Below are 21,419 nucleotides of genomic sequence, written 5' to 3'. Positions count from 1 at the left end.
ACATTCACACACAGATGGGTTCCCACACAGACACCAACATCACCAGCGCACACCCTCTAGGCACGAGCATGCGCATGCACAAGCCGCTGGTCAGCTGCCCTCATCCCAGTGAGTGATTGTAAAAAAAAAAAACTAAAGCTTATTCTAAGGAGTAGAAGGGAGGTGAGGGAGGCGGGGAAGAAGAACAGGAAGAGGGTGAGGCAGCAGCAGAAGAAAAGCTGTTTGTCCTTCCCTTGTACCTCATTCATGGCAGCTTCATTATCATGTGCGTCTTTTGGATTTTCATGCACATATTTTATGGGGATTTCCTTATAATAATAATAATAATAATAATAAATTGAATTTATATAGCGCTTTTCATGGACTCAAAGTCGCTTTACATGGGAGGTATATCACAAAAACAGAACAAAACAAAACAAACACAACACAAGATTCAGACACAGATGAAAAGGGAGGGGGTCGTAGGGATAGGCAGAGGTGAAGAGATGGGTCTTGAGGTGGGACTGGAAGATGGTGAGGGACTCAGAGGTGTGGATCTCTTGGGGGAGGGAGTTCCAGAGCCTGGGAGATGCTCTGGAGAATGCTCTGTCCCCAAAACTGCGGAGTTTGGACTTTTGGATGGAGAGGAGACCAGCTGAGGTGGATCTGAGGGACCGTGAGGGTTGGTAGGGGGAGAGGAGGTCAGTGAGGAATGAGTGGGCCAGATGGTGGAGGGCTTTGTAGGTGAGGACCAGGATTTTGTAGGTGATCTGGTGGGAGATAGGAAGCCAGTGGAGTTGTTTAAGGACTGGAGTGATGTGGTGCCAGGATTTGGAGCGGGTGATAAGGCGGGCGGCTGAGTTCTGGACCAGTTGGAGTCGGTTGATGTTGGTAGAGCTGATGCCAAGGAGAAGTGAGTTGCAGTAGTCCAGTCGGGAGGAGATGAAGGCGTGAATGAGTCTGAAACGTCGCAGCTCCGGGGTGTGAGAGAGGTCTTGATTTTGGCGATGTTGCGGAGGTGAAAGAAGGAGGTTTTAATGACTTGACGGATGTGAGGCTCAAGGGAGAGGGTGGAATCAAAGATAACGCCAAGGTTGCGGGCCTGGGAAGATAGGGGGGACAATGGTGCCGTTGATGGTGAGGGTGGGGTTATTGGTTTTACTGAGTGTGTATTTGGAGCTGATGAGGAGGAATTCTGTTTTGTCGCTGTTGAGTTTGAGGAAGTTGTGTTGCATCCAGGTTTTAATAGCTGACAGACAGGAGTTGATGTGGGAGAGGGGAGGATTGTGGGGGGATTTGGTGCTGAGGTAGATCTGGGTGTCATCGGCATAGCAGTGGAAGTCCAGGTTGAAGTGGCGGAGTATCTGACCAAGAGGGAGGATGTAGATGATGAAGAGGAGGGGGGCCGGTACACGGAGCCTTGGGGGAACACCATGAGTGACTGCACCTGTGGCAGAGGTGTAGTTGTGGAGAGATGAAGTGGGATCTGTTGGATAGGTAGAGGAGCCAGCTGAGTGCAGTACCTTCGATACCGAGGTCTTTTAGTCTGGTGAGCAGGATGTTGCGGCTCACGTGTACGGGCGCTGCACTCAGGTCGAGGAGAATGAGGATGTTGAGGGAACCGGTGTCAGCAGAGGTGAGGAGGTCGTTGAGGACTTTGAGGAGAGCGGTTTCTGTGCTGTGGAGGAGGCGAAAACCAGATTGGAGGGGTTCAAATTGGTTATTGGCATGAAGATGGGTTTGTAGTTGTGAGGCGACTATACGTTCCAGGGTTTTGGACAGAAAGGGGAGGTTGGATATTGGGCGGTAGTTGTTGAGAGAGGAGGGATCCAGACCAGGTTTTTTAAGGATTAGGGTGACAGCGGCAGTTTTGAAGGCAGAGAGGACAGTTCCAAGGGACAGTGAGGAGTTGAAGAGGTTAGTGTGGTAAGGGCATAGTATGGGGAGGCAGGATTTCAGGAGCGGAGTAGGGAGGGGGTCAAGGGAGCAGGTGGTGGGTTTGGAGGAGCTGATGAGTTTGGAGATTTCAGGAGGAGTGACTGGGTCAAACTGGGAGAGGAGGCAGTGAGGAGAAGAGGTCGTGAGGTCAGGAGAAATGGGGAGGAGGGTCCATAATGGGTGCTGGAGTAGATCCTGGGAGGTCCGATACAGGGGACAGAGATTGGTAAATGTTCTTGATTTTGTCAGTGAAAAAGTGGAGTAATGAGTTGCAGAGATCCGGAGTAGAGGTAGGGAGGGTGTTGGTCCGAGGCTTGATGAGGTTGTTAATTGTGGAGAAGAGGGTTCTGGGGTTCTGGCAGGGGTTGGTGAGGATGGTGGAGAGGTAGGCAGATTTGGCAGCAATGAGGGCATCTTTGTAGGCAGTGAGGTGGAGTTTATAGGCTTCATGATGTACTGTGAGGGATGATTTCTTTGTCAGCCGTTCAAGTTGGCGGCCAGTTTGTTTTATTTTCCGGAGTGCAGGTGTGTACCAGGGTGAAGAGGTGTATGACAGTACATTTTGTTTTGAGGGGGCCAGGGTGTTGAGGGAGGTAGACAAGGTGGAGTTGAGGTGGTTTGTGAGGTCATCAGGTGAGGTGAGGGTTGAGTCCAGGTGGAGAGTGGTGGAGAGCAGGTCAGAGAGATGATGGGGATTGATAGATTTGAGGTTGCGGAAGGTGATTTCTCTGAGGAGGCGGGGGCGTGGGGTTGGAGAAGGGATGGTGAAACGTATCAGTTTGTGGTCAGAGAGGGGAAAGAGGCATGGATGGAGGTTGAGCAGCTGTTGCTGTGTTCCCAGATCTCAGAAAATAAAACTGGTAGGAATGATGGCTAAAGCTACAAAAATGTTGTGAATTTCGCTTTAAACCTTGCACAACTGGCCTGTCTGTCTGCATGGCTGCAACACGCTGCATATATTTCACACTAAATATAAAGGCAGACGGCACGCTGCTCAGACTAAACTTACAATTTGCATTTTGTCTGTAAGTATAACCTACAATATGCAGTACATTTCAAAGAAGCCGAGGGGCCTTCTCATTACAAACTTTATGGTCCAAAGCCTAAACGCTCCTTATGGAAACCGCCAAGTGTAGCTGTATAATGTTAAATTCGAGACTAAAAAGCTGCAAACGTTGACATGGTCCTTTTGGAATGTGAGGAAATGGAGAAAAAAAAAATTAAGAACAAGCAAACTCAGCAAGGTCGTGACTAAGAGTTGATCACAACAGAAATGCACTTGAGAGGAGAGATTCTCATTCATGAATTCCTCACTTTCCGATGTGTTGTATCTTATTATGCATCTCTGCAATTCTGCCTGACTGCATTAAGCTTAGAGATTAGCATACAGTGAGTGAGCAGGGAAAAGTTTGTTCAAGCAACGGTTAGAACTTTTAAACCACCCACTCAAAAAACAGAAAAGGTGATGGTACTGTGAAATGTCAGTCTGTAATAGCCCTGTCGCCATAGTAACTGAAGACCCGTACTTTTACACACACTGCCTATTGAGTAATGACCATTAGCACTAACACCCAAGCAATCATCAGCTTTGAACTTTAAAATATTTCCTTCAACCATCTATACAGTTCATCAAGAACATCTATCCTCACAAAGGATGCCTTTTGTTCTTCATTTGTTCTCCACTTACATTTTCCTCTCCTTTCTTTCTGCATCTACTCTTTTTTTCCTGTTTACTCCCACTAATCACTCCGTCATGCTATCTCTTTCCATCTCTACCATCTTCCCCACCTCCTTCATATTTACATGCATGTCCACTGTTGCTATTGCATGGACCATGTGCGTGTCAGATAAGAAGACCAAAATTAGAAATTAAGATTAACGCTGTACAGGCTGTACTATACCCCTTGTTTTACTAAATACATCTTTTTTTTGGCATGGTGTAGACTTTTCTTAAAGGTGCCCTGCCACACGTATTTCATTACTTTGTGGTAATGTCTGAAGTTCTACCATGGACTCTGTAACATTTTTTGTGGAAAAAATGCCTTGGTTACCTTGTTTCAAGCCATTCTAGCGTGGTATAGAAAGCCTACAGGAAGACTCAGCTCGATTTCTGCCAGTTCTCATTAATATTCAACAAGCTAAGCTGTTTGAATCTGATTGGCTAACAGTTAGCCAATGAGAGCCTGGCTGTCAGAATCCTTTACTCAGCCCAACTGGGCTAGCTAATGAATAGTAATGAGCTCAGGCAATATGATGTCAGACTGACCAGCTTTTGTAATTGGCCTGATTTCTCTGCTTATTTCTTTTCAGTGGCTAGAGCTGACAGAGGAGGTAGTAGTTCATTTACACATTCACAACATAACACAAGCACATATGGACCTAACATATTTCAAAAAATGCAAGTAAAAACGGTTTTGTATGGCAGGGCACCTTTAATATTGCACAGGTTTTCCTACCTAAACGCAAGCAGATAAAAACATCAAGACAAAAATAAAAGAAGACACAATGTTCACTGTGCAGGAATTCACATCTGACGTAAGTTTCTGTAAACTGATTTTCACACTGCACTAACCAGTTGCTCCAGGGAGAGAGGAACATAACGTTTATTTATTTTGTGTATGTCTGTGCACGTTTTTGTGTGAAGCTGGGTATAATTTCCTACAGTGCATTTTGCTGTATGCCACAGCTGTGTGATGATTTCATCAGTGCATCAGATACATAGTAACATCTGACTCCCCTGAGACTCTTGTGACTTCTTGTAAATACCATGTTTGCTTGACACACTCCGCTTTGGATATGCAAAGTGACGCACAGCAGGATCTATTAATCTCCGAGTCAGAGGCGCTGTCTTGGCTTGTGACTGGCACTGCCATTCAAAGTGATGTTTAAAACAGAGGCCTGCCGATGCTCCCTAAGGCAGTGTACATCAGCTGGACAGACAGAGAGTAAGAGTGGTGGAGAACAGAGGACAAAGACAGCTAAGCAAATGGGAGGAGAGGATAAACAGACAGAGAAAGGGCACAGGGAAAAAGACAACAAGAGTGGAGACAGAGCGAGAGGCAGCGGATAGCAAAAGCAAGAGAAAGATAACAAAAAGTGAATAACATGACTGGAAGGGTGCCAAGACTGTTATACCTCCGCCAAGGAGGTTATGTTTTTGGTTTGTTTGTTTGTTTGTTTGTTTGCTTGTCATCAGGATTATGCAGAAAAACTGGGTGTAGCATGGACCAAATAAGAACCCATTACTTTTTGGAGCAAATCTGAATTACAGGGCAGATACACTAATTATGTTTACTCTTTCGGTAATATGAGTGTTGACTCAAGTTTTGAATGTGAACTACTGGTTAAAAGAAGGAAAACAGAGATGTGCTCTTTGTGCAACAGCCCTGTCACATTCATATAGTGAGACAAAATGTTTCCTCTGAAATATGAAAAGGTACAAAATCATGCAACCAATGACATTTAGTGCAAATCATTATGCAATTTAAAATACATTATTTGATCTCAACTTGAACACTTTGCTGTGAAGCTAAACATCTCCAGATATCATCACACCCATCAGAGCTACTTTATACTTTTCATAGCCTACTTTGCTGTGTGTACAGATTGCAGTAATACAGTAAAGACGATACGTCTCCAAACGTGTACATGGCCTTACGCCTCGCACATTTTGTTACAGTATATATGTTCCAAATTTACATATATATATATATATATATATATATATATATATATATATATATATATATATATATACGTATTATATATATATATAAAACATGTATATATATATATATATATATATATATATATATATAAAATGTGTATATATATATATATATATATATAAAACGTGTATATGTAATGTATATATATGTACATTTGGAAGCTTAAACATGGATATGTTTAAAGACACATTTTCACCAGTCAACCCAAACTAACTAAGCTAACCAGGCCCCCAAACAATGGCCAAAGTTACATGTACTATGCTGTTGCTTGGGAAAAGAAAAGAAGGAAAAATTATATCATTGTCAAGTGTCAGGAAGCAAATATAAAGGTGTCTTATCTTATTCAGGAAGAGGAGAAGGAATTAGATTTATTTGAGGGTATTGTATTACCCCAAGCAGACCATGTAGCCAGAGGGAAGGCTGTGTGTGTGTGTGTGTGTGTGTGTGTGTGTGTGTGTGTGTGTGTGTGTGTGTGTGTGTGTGTGTGTGTGTGTGTGTGTGTGTGTATGTGTGTGTGTATTTGCCTACATATGATTATATTTGAGTGTTTTACAATAACGTATTAACCTGTCATAGTGGCAGAGCACAGTATAATCTGCTTAGTGTTGCATGGGTAATGTTTTTCACACCAGGACGTCCTAACGGAGCTCTGAGTGTCTCGACAGACTGTCTCCTCTCTGTCACTGCAATTTTTAGGAGCAGACTTGACCGACACTGAACTTATAAACCCGGAGTGAACCAGCAGCAGGCCAGACAGCAGCTACTGGTATTATCCTGTTTAGAGTTACAATAGAATAGAATAGAAAATAACAGACAAACCTATGTGCACACTATACACACAAACAAACATGCAGAGATTATGCATTGCCAAGGGTGAGCGGAACGTGCTGAGAATTTGTTTTCATTATTGTTATTGTTATTTATTAATATGAAAGAACAAGCAGAGAGTTTGCATAAATATCTCTCTCAGCAGACTGATATTCTGTCGTAAACAGCAGTTTATTTTTGTGGGGCCCTGAGACTGGAGATGCTGTAATGCTCTGCTCTTGTCTATTATATTTATGCAGCACTAAGCAGAAACAGTAACTACTATTCATGCTATTAGAGTGAAGTTGCTTTGAGTGTGTGTGTGTGTGCGTGTGTGCGTGCATGCATGGGTGCGTGAATGAGTGAGTGAGTGTGTGTGAGGAGATGTTAGAAAAAATTGTTTGCTCTACAGCATTAAATATTGCCTTCTCTGCTCGCCTAAAAATGACAATAATGTACTCACACACAGACACAGACAGTCAAATATGTGCACTTGCCTCAACTATGTATATTAAACAGAGGTCTACACACATTCTATCTTTACGGCAGTTTTTAATCAATGCCTTGGTTGCAATTGTTGCTTGATTACCTTATGTATCTAATGGCCCTAATGCACCAAGCTGACATTCATCCATCCGGGGGCTCTGGGCCATCACGGAGCCAATGTAGCAGACCACTGGCTGTAGTTTTTGCTGTGTGTCCAACACTACTGGCACTAGTCACCAGTGGCCGATTGAGTTTGTTTAATCAGCAGCAAAGGCAGTCAGTGCAATACTGTATACATTAGACAGACCTAAATGGGGTAAAATACTGATACCAACACCTGTTGCAGCCTCTTTTTTTTAGGGTTACTTGTTCTCTTCATTAGTGCTGGAGTTAATGTATCCAGATGCTCATTAACTTATTTGGCTCCTTTTCCGAAACCAATTTGTGTGCTCTGTAAAATAGGATTATTGTTTTAAGTGGGGGAATTATCTTATTATGTTGGGCCAAAAGTGAAGATTAAGTTCTATCTGCCTAAACTATTCAAAAACCTAAACTTGGCCCTTAAGTCCACCTGTTTACATGACAATAGCTGAAGTGCACTGAGGATGCCTTTTACCGCTTGCATCACACAGTTTCAGGGCTAAGACCTGCTCTTCAATCCATCAACTGAAAAGTTCAAAGAATTGTAGTATCTCTGAGCCAACTTTAGCGCCTGCTGGTGCCAAGATTATAGCCTGTCACACATGCTAGTGGTATTATTTGCACAGCAGAGGGTAGTGCATGGCATGGCAGAGGGGAGGAACAGGAAGTGCAGAGACAGAATGACAGATTGTGATTATATGCAATTATTTTGCGATGATTTGAAAGTGAAAGCTCATTTTCTTTAACCATTCAAGGGAAAGGACAATTTGGGGAAAATAATGTACTGACAGATATATAGATGACATCATTTTAAAAGATTTCTTTGTTAGATCTGTATCTGCAGTGTAAGATTAGACAGTTCAAAGTGAAAGAGGCATTGTTTGCACATTACAATACAAGGACATCATTCTTAAAAGTGAAGTGACATGAGATGTTTGTCTGCTGCTACATTGCAAACACACACACCAATTGTTTGAACATTTCGCTTCTTTTAGACTGACATGAGCCTTTATCTGAGCACTGATGCTACTCAAGAAAGCATCCTCATAACGTGATTTTCTCCATGAGCAGATTACAGCACTGTACTGGAAAACAATCCGTGTTCTTTTACATTTCTGTACAAAATACTAGAGCTGACCGCTTCCGGCTGAGGCTGTGAATTTAACCTAACTCGCAGAGTTTTTCTTCACTGGAATATTGTAGTGGGAACACCGTTTGTTTTGCCTATGTGATTATTTCTTGTTACCTGCTGTGTTTTATATCAAAAAACTGTGACAAGGCCCAAAGAGAAATTTTTGAGAACCACGATATTCCTTTGAAACAGCTTCATTTTCATTTTCTACAATTTGACAACATATTCTTAAAAATGGATTGGGACTCCAGAGGAAAACCTAAAGAAAACACTGTCTAAAAAGACAGCATGTGGACAAGGAAGGGCATGGTCCACTGCTTCCAGTGCATGCACAACGCGTTTAAAGTTACATTACATCAGCATGATATTTGAACTGGAAGAGCAACTAAGCAAGGTCATTCAGATGGATGAGAGACATTTAGCGAGCTGTGTAATTAAATGAAAAGACCCCCAGGCACCATTACGTTTTTTTCCAAACATCCTCAAGGTGCTATATTCTAGCCAAGAGCCATTTTTATGATATATCATCCATTGAGGGGCGCTAATTACAGAATTGTTTCCCAGGCAATACAAGGACGCATGAGAGGCATAAAACTATTCCTGGTTTCCAATCATCGCTAAAATAGAAAACTACAGTACGACCTCTATTTTCTTCATACCCAACAACCCCAAACTCTCCCTCTATCTCCGACAGCCCTTGGGATTTCGGTACCTGATTCAAGGTCAGAGTTAAAGCTCCATTGTGTAATTTTTTGAGTTGATTCTTAGCAAAAACCCCTTTGTTCTTTCACAAATATGTACTCATTCATGTGTAATTACTTCCACCAACTAATCAAAGTATTCTCGTAAGCATAGAATCTGACATTCAGAATCATTCAGAATACATACGCATAGTGCAACATTGATTTGACTGTATCGCATCACAAAGCTCATTGGAGGAGGCAGTATTTTCCCTGTAGAATCCAATGAGAGGTACTGCGGGAATATGGGGTACCGAGGTCGTTGCTACGAGCCATGCGGTCCTTGTATAACCAAAGTGAGAGCTGTGTCCGTATACTCAGTACAAAGTCAACCGCATTTTAGTGGGTGTTGGCCTCCACAGGGTTGTCCCTTGTCACTGATTCGGTTTGTGATTTTTAAAGACAGGATATCAAAACCCAGCCCGAGAAAGGAGATTGTTCAGTTTGGGAACCTCAGAATTGCTTCTCTGCTCTATGCAGATGATAGAGTCGGTACCTCCAAGTCTGAGGCCATGATTTTCTGCCAAAAAACGGTGGATTGCTGCCTCCAGGTTGGGAGTAAATTACTGGCCCAAGCAAAGGAGTTCAAGTATCTATGAGCATTGTTCACAAGTGAGGGTAAAATGGAGCGTGAGAACAGGTGGTTTGGTTCTGCGTCAACAGTGATGCGGGCGTTGCTTCCAGCCTTTATGCTAAGCTAAACTAACCGCCCCCTGGCTGTAGTTCCACACGTAACTCACAAACACTAGGGTGGTATTGATAATCTCATCTAACTCACAGCAAAACAAGTCGAAAAACCCCAAAATGTTGAACTATTCCTTTAAAGCCATACAGCTGTATCATTAGCATATCACAGCAGAACAGGTTGCGCTCGAAAGGAACAGTAATGAAGTGTTCAAGGTGGATCACAGTGGCGGATTATTATCTTCATGATGGCGCATCACATCGATATGTAAGTGATGGTAGATGTGATGAATGTGTAATTTTCTCTGATAACATGATACACACTGTAGATGAAAGTTATGTAAGTTAAATTTAAATTTGGCAAATACTAGTTGAATACTCACTGATTGTACATCTTATTAGATGATAGACAAAGACTAATCGAGGACAAAGAGCTGTAATCAGATTACGTCACGAAGAAAGGTTCATTGTGTCTTTCTTTATATTATCAGATTGGAGCTCTGTTATCAAAGTTAGTGAGGATGAAAACCAACACCTGGCATAAAAACTTGAGCACTCTAAAGGACATCATTCACCAAACTTTTAAACATGAATGCATTTTTTAGAACTTGTGTAATTTCCTTACAGAACCATGCATGTGTGTATGCGCTGTGTCTTTGGCTGCAAATATGTGTGTGAAATCCCTCTTTGACAGCTACAGCTGTAATAGGGCTCATCCCATTGTTCTCGAGGCATGTTATTGTCTCATGTGTATGACTGGAATCCACCACCTCCTGTGTACTTCTTTCCCATTCAACTGAAAGCCTGTCAACAGCCATTACTCCTAGCAAGACCTCTGTTGTGATCCCTGCCACGTTTCATCAAAGCGTGGCAATTTATTCCGAAGCCCATTGTCTGAGCATGTTAGCTAGTACTAAAATGATTGCATATGAGTGTCTGTGTGTGTTTGTGTGTGCGTGTGCCCACTGCTATTCTTTTTTTGTGCCTAACCAAACCTCTTGTCATTTCTGTGGACGAATACCAGCCAAAGGAGCTGAGCAGACAAGTATGTCTTTCTCCTGTACTATTTCACAATGAAGTCTGAGTTGCGTGTTTGCGTGTGTGTGGTTAAATAATTAACACTGTTCACCGCTTCTGTAACACATCCCTCATACACTGTTCTGATTAAGGGAGCCCCAGGAGATACACACTGCCTGCCTTCCCTTCACATAAGTGATCCTGCATGTACATTTGTGTGTGTGTGTGTGTGTGTGTGTGTGTGTGTGTGTGTGTGTGTGTGTGTGGTGTGTGTGTGTGTGTGTGTGTGTGTGTGTGTGTGTGTGTGTGTGTGTGTGTGTGTGTGTGTGTGTGTGTGTGTGTGTGTGTGTGTGTTTTGTGCATGCTATTACTGTGTGTGTGCACTTATTGGAGAAGGTTGGAGTAAGACCATTTTTCTCAAAAACAGTTGCATACCACCGCATGGATAGGTTTACAGGTTTATAGATAATGTATTTTACTATAGTATAATATGTTTCGTCTTAGCTTTAACTGAAATTCAACAAATACGTGACACCACATCCAAATTTGTATATTTTACTAAAAAACAATACATGGAAAATTGTCTCATTGGCTATATTTATTATGTGATGTAAAACTGAAAATGCCAGCATACTATACATACAATGTGACCATGGCAGCAGTGTAGCAATCTCAGCACTGTGAGTATACAAAACATTAACATATTATGTAAGGGATAATGTAGAGCCAGCCGGTCATTATTGCAAATTAGAACCCTGACAGGGTGATGCAGGACAGAGGTTGGAAACAACACTGATAAGAGCAGTAAAAGTGAACTAAAACAGTAAAGTTGTAAAATAGAAACAATGAGCCGAAAGACGCATAAACACTCCATAAAGATGAGGCGAACTGCAGAGCTGCTGAGGGGTTTTAACCCATTGTTATTGATACAATAATATCAAAATATTGATTAGTGTCATTTGAAGCTCATCAATATGAGTAGACAGGTTATTGATATTTAAAGGGGCACTTTACTACATCCATAATTCATACATGTTATATCAATGTTCTAAGACAGTCCAAAAATATAAGTAATTATGAACAACTCTCTCCAAAATCCCAAATTTATGATGTCATAAAGTATAGTGTAAACTTCTCCATTGATAATAAATTCGAAAACATGTTATAGATCACACTGAGATCACACAGGGGAATGTTCTTAGTATATGGGCACATACAACACTACAATATAATAAAGCTCATTTGGGTATCAAAAAAACATTCTGTGGGTTCACAAAATCAGTATCCCATTCATTGTCTATGCAGTAGCTCCAGACTATACTTGATGACATCACACATTTGAGACTTACTTCTCTCTTCTGGTTTAGGAGAGTAGCTCATGCTCACAAAAATTAAACTTTTCCTAGGCCATGGAAATAGCATATTGGAATTCTTAATTTAGGTTCCCCTTTAACAAAGCTCTGATTAAGCAATATGTGAAGACTTGATTAGAGGCCTGCAGTAGGCTAGATTACATCAATAACTCTCAGCGTCACCTAAATGTCAAATAAACATTCAATACACCTCCATTCCCTGTTCTATTTTCCTGACACCAAAAATGTCCCAAAATCACCACATTTCCCTCTTGATTTTAACTCAAAGCTTATAACGTTCTGTTCTTGTTGTTCCTTCATATTGATTTGGTTGGTGGACTGTGTGGCCCGCAGATTGGATTAGAGTCCAACTGTATTCCAGCCTGCGGGGAGAGTAGCCGTGTTGTGTTTGTAGACAGGTCAGATAGCTACTGTAGAGACAGTCTGATCCATTCTAACGTTATAGAGCATCTCTGGAGAGACATCTCACAATGAAAGCTAATATGGTTTAGACAAATTACCTACACAGGAATTCAACGTGGTTTAGAGGTGTTTCAGGGTGAAAAAATCAGAGCTGTCAGTCACTTGGTTAATAGTCCACACTATAGTAAAGTGTATGTGAGCAGGCTAAGGGATGCTGTTGGAGAGCACTGTCTACTCCAGAATATGGAAATGGAAACTTGAATAAAGTCGATGTAAATTGCGAACTGGGTAAGCAGGAAATATGATTGTTCGTTTACATTTACCTCACAATGCTCCATATGACTTTGGCAGTCCTGCTTATTTTTTCACTATTTTTACTTTAGGGTGTGTCTAAGTCCCTGTTGAGTTACATGTTGACAACAGCAGCCTATGCTGCTGGGTGCTTGCTGCTGATTATGGCTTGCACCATTGAGTCATAGCTTAGCAACAAGCCTGCTGTGCTATTTTTGGTTTCAGGCAATTATCCACAATGCAGTGTGAGGGAGTAGTCCTATGACACTTCCCGATTGTGGATGTAATAAAAGAAAGAAGGTCTGTACCCACATCTGTCAAGTGTCTGCAGGTTTTTCCCCAAATATACAAGAATGTTACTAAATTTGTTATTGAGTAATACCTTTTTTTTTATCTATTTGAAAAAAATTATAATTGTGTTGTGCGGTGAATTATATTTGCAAAGCAAGAGGGCAAAAGGGCACTACAAGACAATGTTAAGTTATGGGAAAGGAGGACAAAAAACTAAAATATTTGCTTCATTCCTGTAGCTCAAGCTTTTGCAGTGTTTTCTTTTTTAAATTGCTGATTTATTTAATTTCTGCCTGATTTAAACAAGAAACATGATTTACAAATCCATCTCAACTCTCATTTTTTCTTACTTATATATCACTATTATACTGTTTAAAATATAATTGATTACTTAGAATGTGCATTATTTTATTAGGGCTGGGAATCACCAGAGGCCTCATGATAAGAAATCATCACGATACTTATGTCACAATACGCTATTATTGCGATTTTAAACATATTGCAGTATTCTGAGATATTTTGCAATTTATTACCTTTTTTTCAACTTCAAATTTTTATCAATTTCAAACTATGTCCCCAAAAAGAAACTTTGTCAACATCTGTTTTATCTAAAAAGATACATTTCTATGTATGTTCATCTCACTTCAATTTTATTGCCGCAAAATGGGATTGTCAAGCAGACAAACTAACCAACACATATATAATAATACATTGATACTTGGCGTCTGTGTATCGATACAGTATTACCACGGAAAATATTGCGATACTATGCTGTATTGATTTTTTTCCCCACCCCTATATTTTATATAAATACATACTTGAAAGGATGGTCAGATAAGATGAATGAAATGCAATTACAGCATCGGAGATACTGTTTCCTGCGTTTTTTGCTGTGACTGTAACATTGGGTGACATTGTGGATTTACAAGACTTTTCAAGAAATACTCTAGTTACCTAAAAGAAATACATTAATAATGAGCAAATGTCTTGCAAGTGCAATTTATGCAGTAATGCTAACAGTAACCATACTGAAACCCTGCACACATGACAGCACTTCAAAATTATTATTGTGTCATAATACATTACGGTTATGTGTCATCATAAGTACCCGACTATAACTGTAACAGACCACACGTGACGTGACCATACTCAACTGTGATGTCCCACTGAGGTCAGTGCAGCGATGCATGTCCTCCATATGGGATTTAGCTAAAGTTCCTCTTAACTGCTGTTGTTATGTAGCACAATATACTGTAGTATGAGTGAGCAGGTAAGGGTTCAATGTACTGTTGATGGTCACACACTGGCTGTTGCAGGGATCAAACTCCTCAGATATGTGACAGCCTCAAAGACTGTACAGCTAAGGGAAAGCAGAAAAAGGGAATTGCATTTTTTCATTTAAATGACATCACAATGTTTGTGATTAATGTATGTAACTTTCTAGAGTAAAATGAATATTTAAAGCCTCTAGGCTCGGGGCTTCTTCCTGTAATCCAGCTGCTGTAGAGACTGAAAAGAGGTAATTAAAGGGAAAGCATTGATGTAATAAGCTGAGAATGAGGTCAGTTCAGTCTCAAGTCAATCATACTGTTGCAAATGTTCTTATTACGTTCTGTAGCATTCATTTCTATCTGCGTGTGAACCAAATTAACATTGACTACCTGAATCAACCATCAATCAATAATTTAGTCTAGATAACATAAAGATCATGGTTTGGGTTTTGTGAATCACACAACAGGATAGCTACACTGCAATCAATAACATTTTTGGAAGGCTGTAAATTCTAATAAAAATAACAACTTCTCCTCAATTCCTACCCAGATCAAGGTCAATGACCTTGTAGACAATAGACAATGTCTATTGTCTGACCATAAAGAGATTAGTTTAGCCTTCAATAAACATTTTGTAGCTGCCGGTCACCTTTTTGAGAATGGGGGATTGGATCACCTTCTAACTGATGACAATGTATTCACTGTACATCGCAGGCATACATTTACCGTCAATCCTGTCTGCTCAAGTGTAGTTAAAAATGTTCTCCTTACCATCGGTCCCAGGAATTATACTGGAGAGGGTTATCTCAGAACTGAATATAACTCATATTTTCAATCTGTCAATTTCCTCCGATATTGTTCCCAGTATTTGGAAAATGCCACATGTTATACCCCTACCTAAGGGAGGTGATAAAGAATATCTCAACCACTATAGACCAATATCCAAACTGCCATGTCTGGTAGGTCCTGGAATCTCTGATAAATGCTCAATTAAAGGTATTTCTGTCTAGAGCTTCCATTTTGAGCCCATTTTAGTCAGGCTTTAGAGCAGGGCACAGTACTACAACTGCTGTTACTTTGGTCATAAATGACATTTTATCAGCCTTAGATAAAAAACAGTACTGTGCTGCACTATTTATTGATCTTTCCAAAGCTCAGTTAAACTGGGAAGCTACAATTCGTAATTTTTAACAGTAGAAAAGTTGTTCCACAGGGCTCGATCTTAGGTCCAGTTCTTTTCACCATCTATACCAGTAATATCATTTCATCATTGGTAAACTGTCATGCCCATTTGTACACAGATGACACAGTGCTGTATTATGTTGCTGATTATGTTCAACTAATCAGCGTTCCTTTAATATGTTGCAAGAAGCTCTTAAAGACCTAAGACTTAAACTAAACGTTGATAAAACAAAGTTTATGTTATTTTCCAGAGCCAGAGCTATAGATTATATTAACATTAATATTTCCACCATGAACAAACTTATGATTGAGAGAGTCACAGAATATAAATATCTCGGCATCTGGATTGATGAAAAGCTCTCTTTCATGATAATCGTGTGTGCTGACTCAGGCAAAAACTTGGCCATTTCTACAGAAATAAAAGCATCTTCCCCATGTTTTGTAGGAAAAGTGTTTTTGAAGCAGTTTTCATGGCAGTCTTGGACTTGGACTATCACTCTGCCTTAAGATTCATAAGCAGTCATGTCAATGGTACACATCATTGTGTTTTATATGAAAGTGTAGGGTGGTCTTCTCTCCAAGAGAGACGTGATACTCACTGGTATCTCTTTATCTATAATGTTCCACAAGTTCAATCTGAACTTGGAAAAACTGCTTTTAACTTTAGTGCACTCCTGGTGACGCATAGTGACTCCTGGAATAAATTACAGCACTTCCTTAAAATCAACTCACTTGTGCCTTTTGGACAATTTAGAAATCTGGTTTTAAACCTGCAAACTTCTACTTGTACTTGCTTTAGATAGTAACTCATTTACATACTTTCTTTTGTGTATGTAATATCCTAATTTATTCATCAAATCATTTTTCCCAATTTAGAAAGTTGTTTGTCTTTCTATCTTTCTTATGATGGTGTATTCTTTTCTGTTGTTTGTTTTGTTGTTGTCTTTGTAATTTGACTCAATGACATTGCAAATAAGGGCCGCCCCTCAATGATCTTTCAAGGATAAATAAAGGTTGAAAAAATATAAATACAAATCAAACATGCAATTTTTGCACAAAAACAAGTAACAAAAACAAACACTGCAATCACATAAAAACAAGATAGATTAGATAGTTATAGTAAATGTTGATTTGAGCTGCGATTCTGAGCAGAGCTTAGTGAACATGAACTCAAAGCTCATGGGTCAACATCTCCATTTGTCTTTGTTGTTACCTCTTATTTCAGGTCAGAGTTCACAGCTCACCCACAGCTGTCTGTGTGGATGTTTCAATAAAGGTCGTGATCTTTATCTCTGTCCACTTACATTATTCTGTTTCTTTTTGATCTGTGCATTAATGAATCAGAGCAAAATGAAAAATATCTATTTCTAAGATTGTTTTTTCTCTCCTTCATCTGATATTGCCTTAGTCTAGACTAGACTGTTAAAAGTTCCCTGTGTCATCAAGAGATGTATCTAATTAAGGAAGCACTGCTCTTAGAATGCTGTTTCATTGTGACTGAAAGCCCTCTCAGGAGACTGATTTGATTAATAATTTTCTGTACTGTTTTGGCAATATATTGGTCTGTCATGCCATTAAAGCTTATTTGAATTTAATTTCTCCAGTACCTGTAATACATCTGTCAATAAGATCTCCAGTCAATGTCTTCATAGACATTTTTCTTATACTTTTGTGCTTATATGTTTAAAAGAGAGGCATATAGGGAATCACATTCATTCTGAGATGAGTTTTTGTGATTTATGTTTGATTTCCTCTTTCAATTCGTTGACAACACTTTCAGATTCTGACCTTATAGCCTCCATTTAAACATTTTGTTTATCTGTATATATATATATATATATATATATATATATATATATACTGTATATATATATATATATATATATATATATATATATATATATATATATATATATATAATAGTATACACTCAGCCCATCCTGGGCGGTCCTCTTCCTTCAAGCTCACGTCCTCTACCTGAGGTCTGGGAGCCTGAGGGTTCTGCGCAGTATCTTATCTGTTCTTACGACTGTGCTCTTCTGGACAGAGATCGCAGATGTTGTTCCTGCAATTTGCTGGGCCACTGTCCCAGTCTGGGGGTTACAGCCCTGAGTGCTCCGATTACAACTGGAACCACTGTTACCTTCAATTTCCACATCTCCTCTAGCTCCTCTCTAAGCCCTTGGTATTTTTCAAGCTTCTCATGTTCCTTCTTCTTGATGTTGCTGTCGCTTGGGATTGCTACATCTATCACAACTACCTTCTTCAGCTGTTTGTCGACCACCAGGATGTCCGGTTGGTTAGCCATCATCATTTTATCAGTTCGGATCTGGAAGTCCCACAGGATCTTAGCTCTGTCATTCTCTGCAACCTTTGGAGGTGCCTGCCACTTTGACCTTGGGACTTCCAGCCCATACTAGGCACAGATGTTCCTGTACACTATGCCAACCACTTGATTATGGCGTTTCAGGTAAGCCGTACCTGCCTGCATTTTACACCCCACTGTTATGTGCTGGACTGTCTCATGGGCATCTTTACACAGCCTGCACCTGGGGTCTGGTATGGTAGACCCCGGCCTCTATTGATGCCGGGATGCTCACAGCGTGTTCTTGTGCTGCCATGATTAGTGCCTCTTTCAGACCAGCCTTTTCCAGCCATTGGTATGTTTTCTCAATATCAGCCACTTCTTCTATCTGTCGCTGGTACATGCCATGCTCCCCTTGCCTCCTCATCACTGGGTTTCTGCTGCCTTAGATATTTACTTAGCAGGTCATGGCTCTGATGCTAACTAGCATTGTGAGGAGCTTTCTTGTCTTGATATCAGTGGCTTCTATCTCTTCCTTTGGCCAGGTTATTATGCCAGCTGTGTTATTATGCCTCGGACCTTGTTCTTATCATTCAGCTGGCTCTTCAGGAGCTGCCTTACTAGGTACTTGGCTGTGGCCGACTCATGGTTTCCATTTGCCTGCGGTATTCCAAGGTATTTGTAGCTGTCCTGAACAGCTATGTTGCCTGGTAGTTCCACCCAAACAGTTGTGACCATCTTACCTCTCTTTGGTACCTTCCGACCACATTTATCTGATCCAAATGACATTCTGATGTCATTGCTGTAGAGCCTTGTGATGTGGATCAGTGAGTCACTTGTGATCATCTCTCTCAGGTCAGCTGCCCTTGTGTTAAACTTAAGCTGTTCTTGCGTTCTGGCACCTTCTTGCCGTAGCATCTTTGTTGTACCTCGTCAATCTCTAGTTGTAATATCAGTCTGTGGCTGTGGATATTGAAACACTGAGCTTTGATGTTGGGTTTCTCTGCCCAATTCTGTCATGTTCTTGTTCCAGTAGCCCATTTCTCATCAGGTTGCCCTGGTTCTCTGACACCTGACGCGGACCTTGTTGACTCACTTTCGAGCCGATATGACTCTCCTAATTGTGGTTTTGCTCGGAAGAGTCTTGCCGAAGATGCCCTAACCACGCTCCGGACCGGGATTTGAATCCCGGTCTCTTGCATGAAAGTTAATGGTGTTACCCACTGAGCTATCTATGTATATATATATATTTAATCTAAGACCACATTAAGATGTTTTACACTGTTATTACCACTACTGTTGCATGTTGCATAAGCAGTGGGCATGAACAAAAGTCTCTGGGATTAGGCATTTGTGAGTCCTAGGTGCACAATATATAAATATTCATTCAACCATGTGCCCAGCTTGAAAATTTCACGAAACAAAATCTCAGCAAAATCCCTTCTCTTTTCCTATTGCTTTTTCTCTTAAATTTTTTCAATCTTTTTATCCACCTATGAACCCTGTCTGTGTTCAAATTCACATACTAACATACTGCATACTACATCAATCTGTACGTACTGCATACTGCCTACTAAATTAACAATTTACCAGCAGACTGTTCACACTTAAATATGTTACTGCTTATATCAGGAATAGTATGTTACTATGTGATTTCGAACGCAGCCCGTTTTTTCTTTGTCATAACCTCTTTATCTCCTCTTTCTCCTATCCACTCCTCTTTATTTCCATCTGCCCTCTGTTTATGTTTCACCTCTCCCCATCTAACTCTCTCTCAGCACCTTCTTCATCCCCTTCATCATTTTGTTTCTCTGTTTCATATCCATTCGTCAAATCCCTTTCTATCCTTATTACTCCGCTCATCTTGACCTCTTTCTCCCTCTCGCTCCATGTCAATTTGCCATTCACTCTTTCTCTGTCTTTGTTTTGCCTGCTCTGCTCAGTCACTTTAACTCTCTTACCATCAGTTTATCTCTCCCCTGCCATTCTTTCTCATTTCTATTGCTGCTCTGCTGTTGAATGCTGATTTCCTTCATTGTCTCACACTTCTTTTTTCTATGTGTTCCAGCCTGAGATCCCGTCTATATTATGAGCAGCATTTGTAGGATGATTCTATTACATGTCTCCTAACTGCTGGATAATTCAATAAGCACCACTGATGACATACAGTTATAATCTACTTAATGAAGCCACTGTGCTGATGAATTGTGTGCTTTCTCCTCTCAATCACTCCCTACCCTCCTTTACTCTTTTCTACTCTTTCTCTCTCTCTGCTCCTCTCATTCCATCCTTCCCTCCTCTTGCTCTCTGCAGGGTGTTGATGGAGAGCCATTCGAATGACAGCCGGGACAGTGGTCATCACTGGTGGAATTCTAGCTACAGTTATATTACTCCTTATCATCGCAGTACTGTGCTACTGTAGGCTGCAGGTGAGGCCACAGCTGCTTTAAGACACTGTTGCATTCACTTTATTTCCTCTGAAATTCTGCAGAGCTGCAAGTAAGGAATGTCCTTGTATAGCATTTTGTAAGTCACAGGATAATTACAGCGTGTGCTAAGACTGCACAATCATCTGTGTTATCGGAATAGAAAATGTCTCTGCAGCTGTATTCAGAATTGCAAAAAATACAGTAATAATCTATTTATGCTAATAGACAAATGGTGGCCATGAGTTTAGGAGGACCTGTTAAGCCTATCTGAGAATAGTAGGTCTTTGTAAGGAAAGAAAGTCCCCTTAGTTACCACTGAGTAATGGTAATTTACAGTAACGTCAGCATGCTAATATGCTCACAAGAACATTTCTAACATGCTGATGCTTAGCAGGCATAGTCTTTACAATGTTCACCATCTTAGTTTAGTATATTAGCATGCTAACATTTGCTCAATAGCACTAAACACAAAGTACAGTTGAGGATGATGAGTGATGATGATTTATGAGGACGATGGTTAACTGCTCCTCAGATCTCTGCAGAGTTTTCTGTTGCACGACTAAAACAACCTTTAAACGTACATGTATCACCAAAACAAGTTCCTTCCTGAGGCTATTTTGTAGTGGCACCATGGCTCTGCTAGGCGCTTAGCACCGCCCAAGACAATTGTGATTGGTTTAAAGAAATGACAATAAACAAGAGCACATTTTTCTCCCATCCTGGATTGCTGTGTGGACTAGCCAGACCCTCCTCCGCTGCACTGTGGAGGAAGTGCTAGACTAGTCATAAACCAAAATATTGGACAAATGAAAATTTGGACCTAATGATGTGGCTAGAAGAAATGTCCGGGGATCACCAAAGTTAACATGATTCATTCTGAGGGGAACATGAATGTCTGGACCAAATTCCATTGTGATCCATCCAATAGTTGCTGAGATATTTCAGTCTGGACAAAAGTGGTGGACCGATTGTACTAATGACCGACATTGCCATCTCTAGAGGCATGCCGCTAGCGTGATTAAAATGTACATTTACGGTAATGAAGCAAAACTTTTCTGTATGTAGTAGTTTTTGATCTGGTTCTTTGGCCCTCAGAGACTGCTGGCTATCAAATTAGGGACAGATCATAATTGGAACTTCAGGTGAATCATCTTTTCTACAGTAGTAGAATAGGACATTGTAGGAAATTGCTACAACACTGTGAGGAATATTAGCCATGTCTG

At 40.6% G+C, this 21,419-nt stretch overlaps 1 protein-coding gene and 1 pseudogene across 3 annotated transcripts in view; one reads left to right on the top strand and one right to left on the bottom strand.

Annotated features, from left to right (window-relative positions):
• Positions 1–18,505, bottom strand: part of LOC120545857 — a 42,464-nt pseudogene extending 23,959 nt beyond the window's left edge.
• The window catches only part of fam163ba (family with sequence similarity 163 member B, genome duplicate a), a 30,315-nt gene that overhangs the window by 4,083 nt on the left and 4,813 nt on the right, over positions 1–21,419 (top strand). Inside the window, exons 2-3 of one of the 3 annotated variants that reach the window (XM_039780563.1) lie at positions 10,660–10,680; positions 20,081–20,196. In XM_039780563.1, the coding sequence (XP_039636497.1) occupies positions 20,104–20,196 (93 nt within the window). In that variant the 5' untranslated portion in view covers positions 10,660–10,680; positions 20,081–20,103. Of the gene's footprint in view, positions 1–10,659; positions 10,681–20,071; positions 20,197–21,419 lie in introns of those variants that run through there. The other 2 variants (XM_039780562.1, XM_039780564.1) reach the window with 2 other exon arrangements.

The sequence above is a fragment of the Perca fluviatilis genome, chromosome 17, assembly GCF_010015445.1.
Source record: "Perca fluviatilis chromosome 17, GENO_Pfluv_1.0, whole genome shotgun sequence".
NCBI classification, from domain to species: Eukaryota; Metazoa; Chordata; class Actinopteri; order Perciformes; family Percidae; genus Perca; species Perca fluviatilis.
This window is presented reverse-complemented; position numbering and strand designations above follow the sequence as displayed.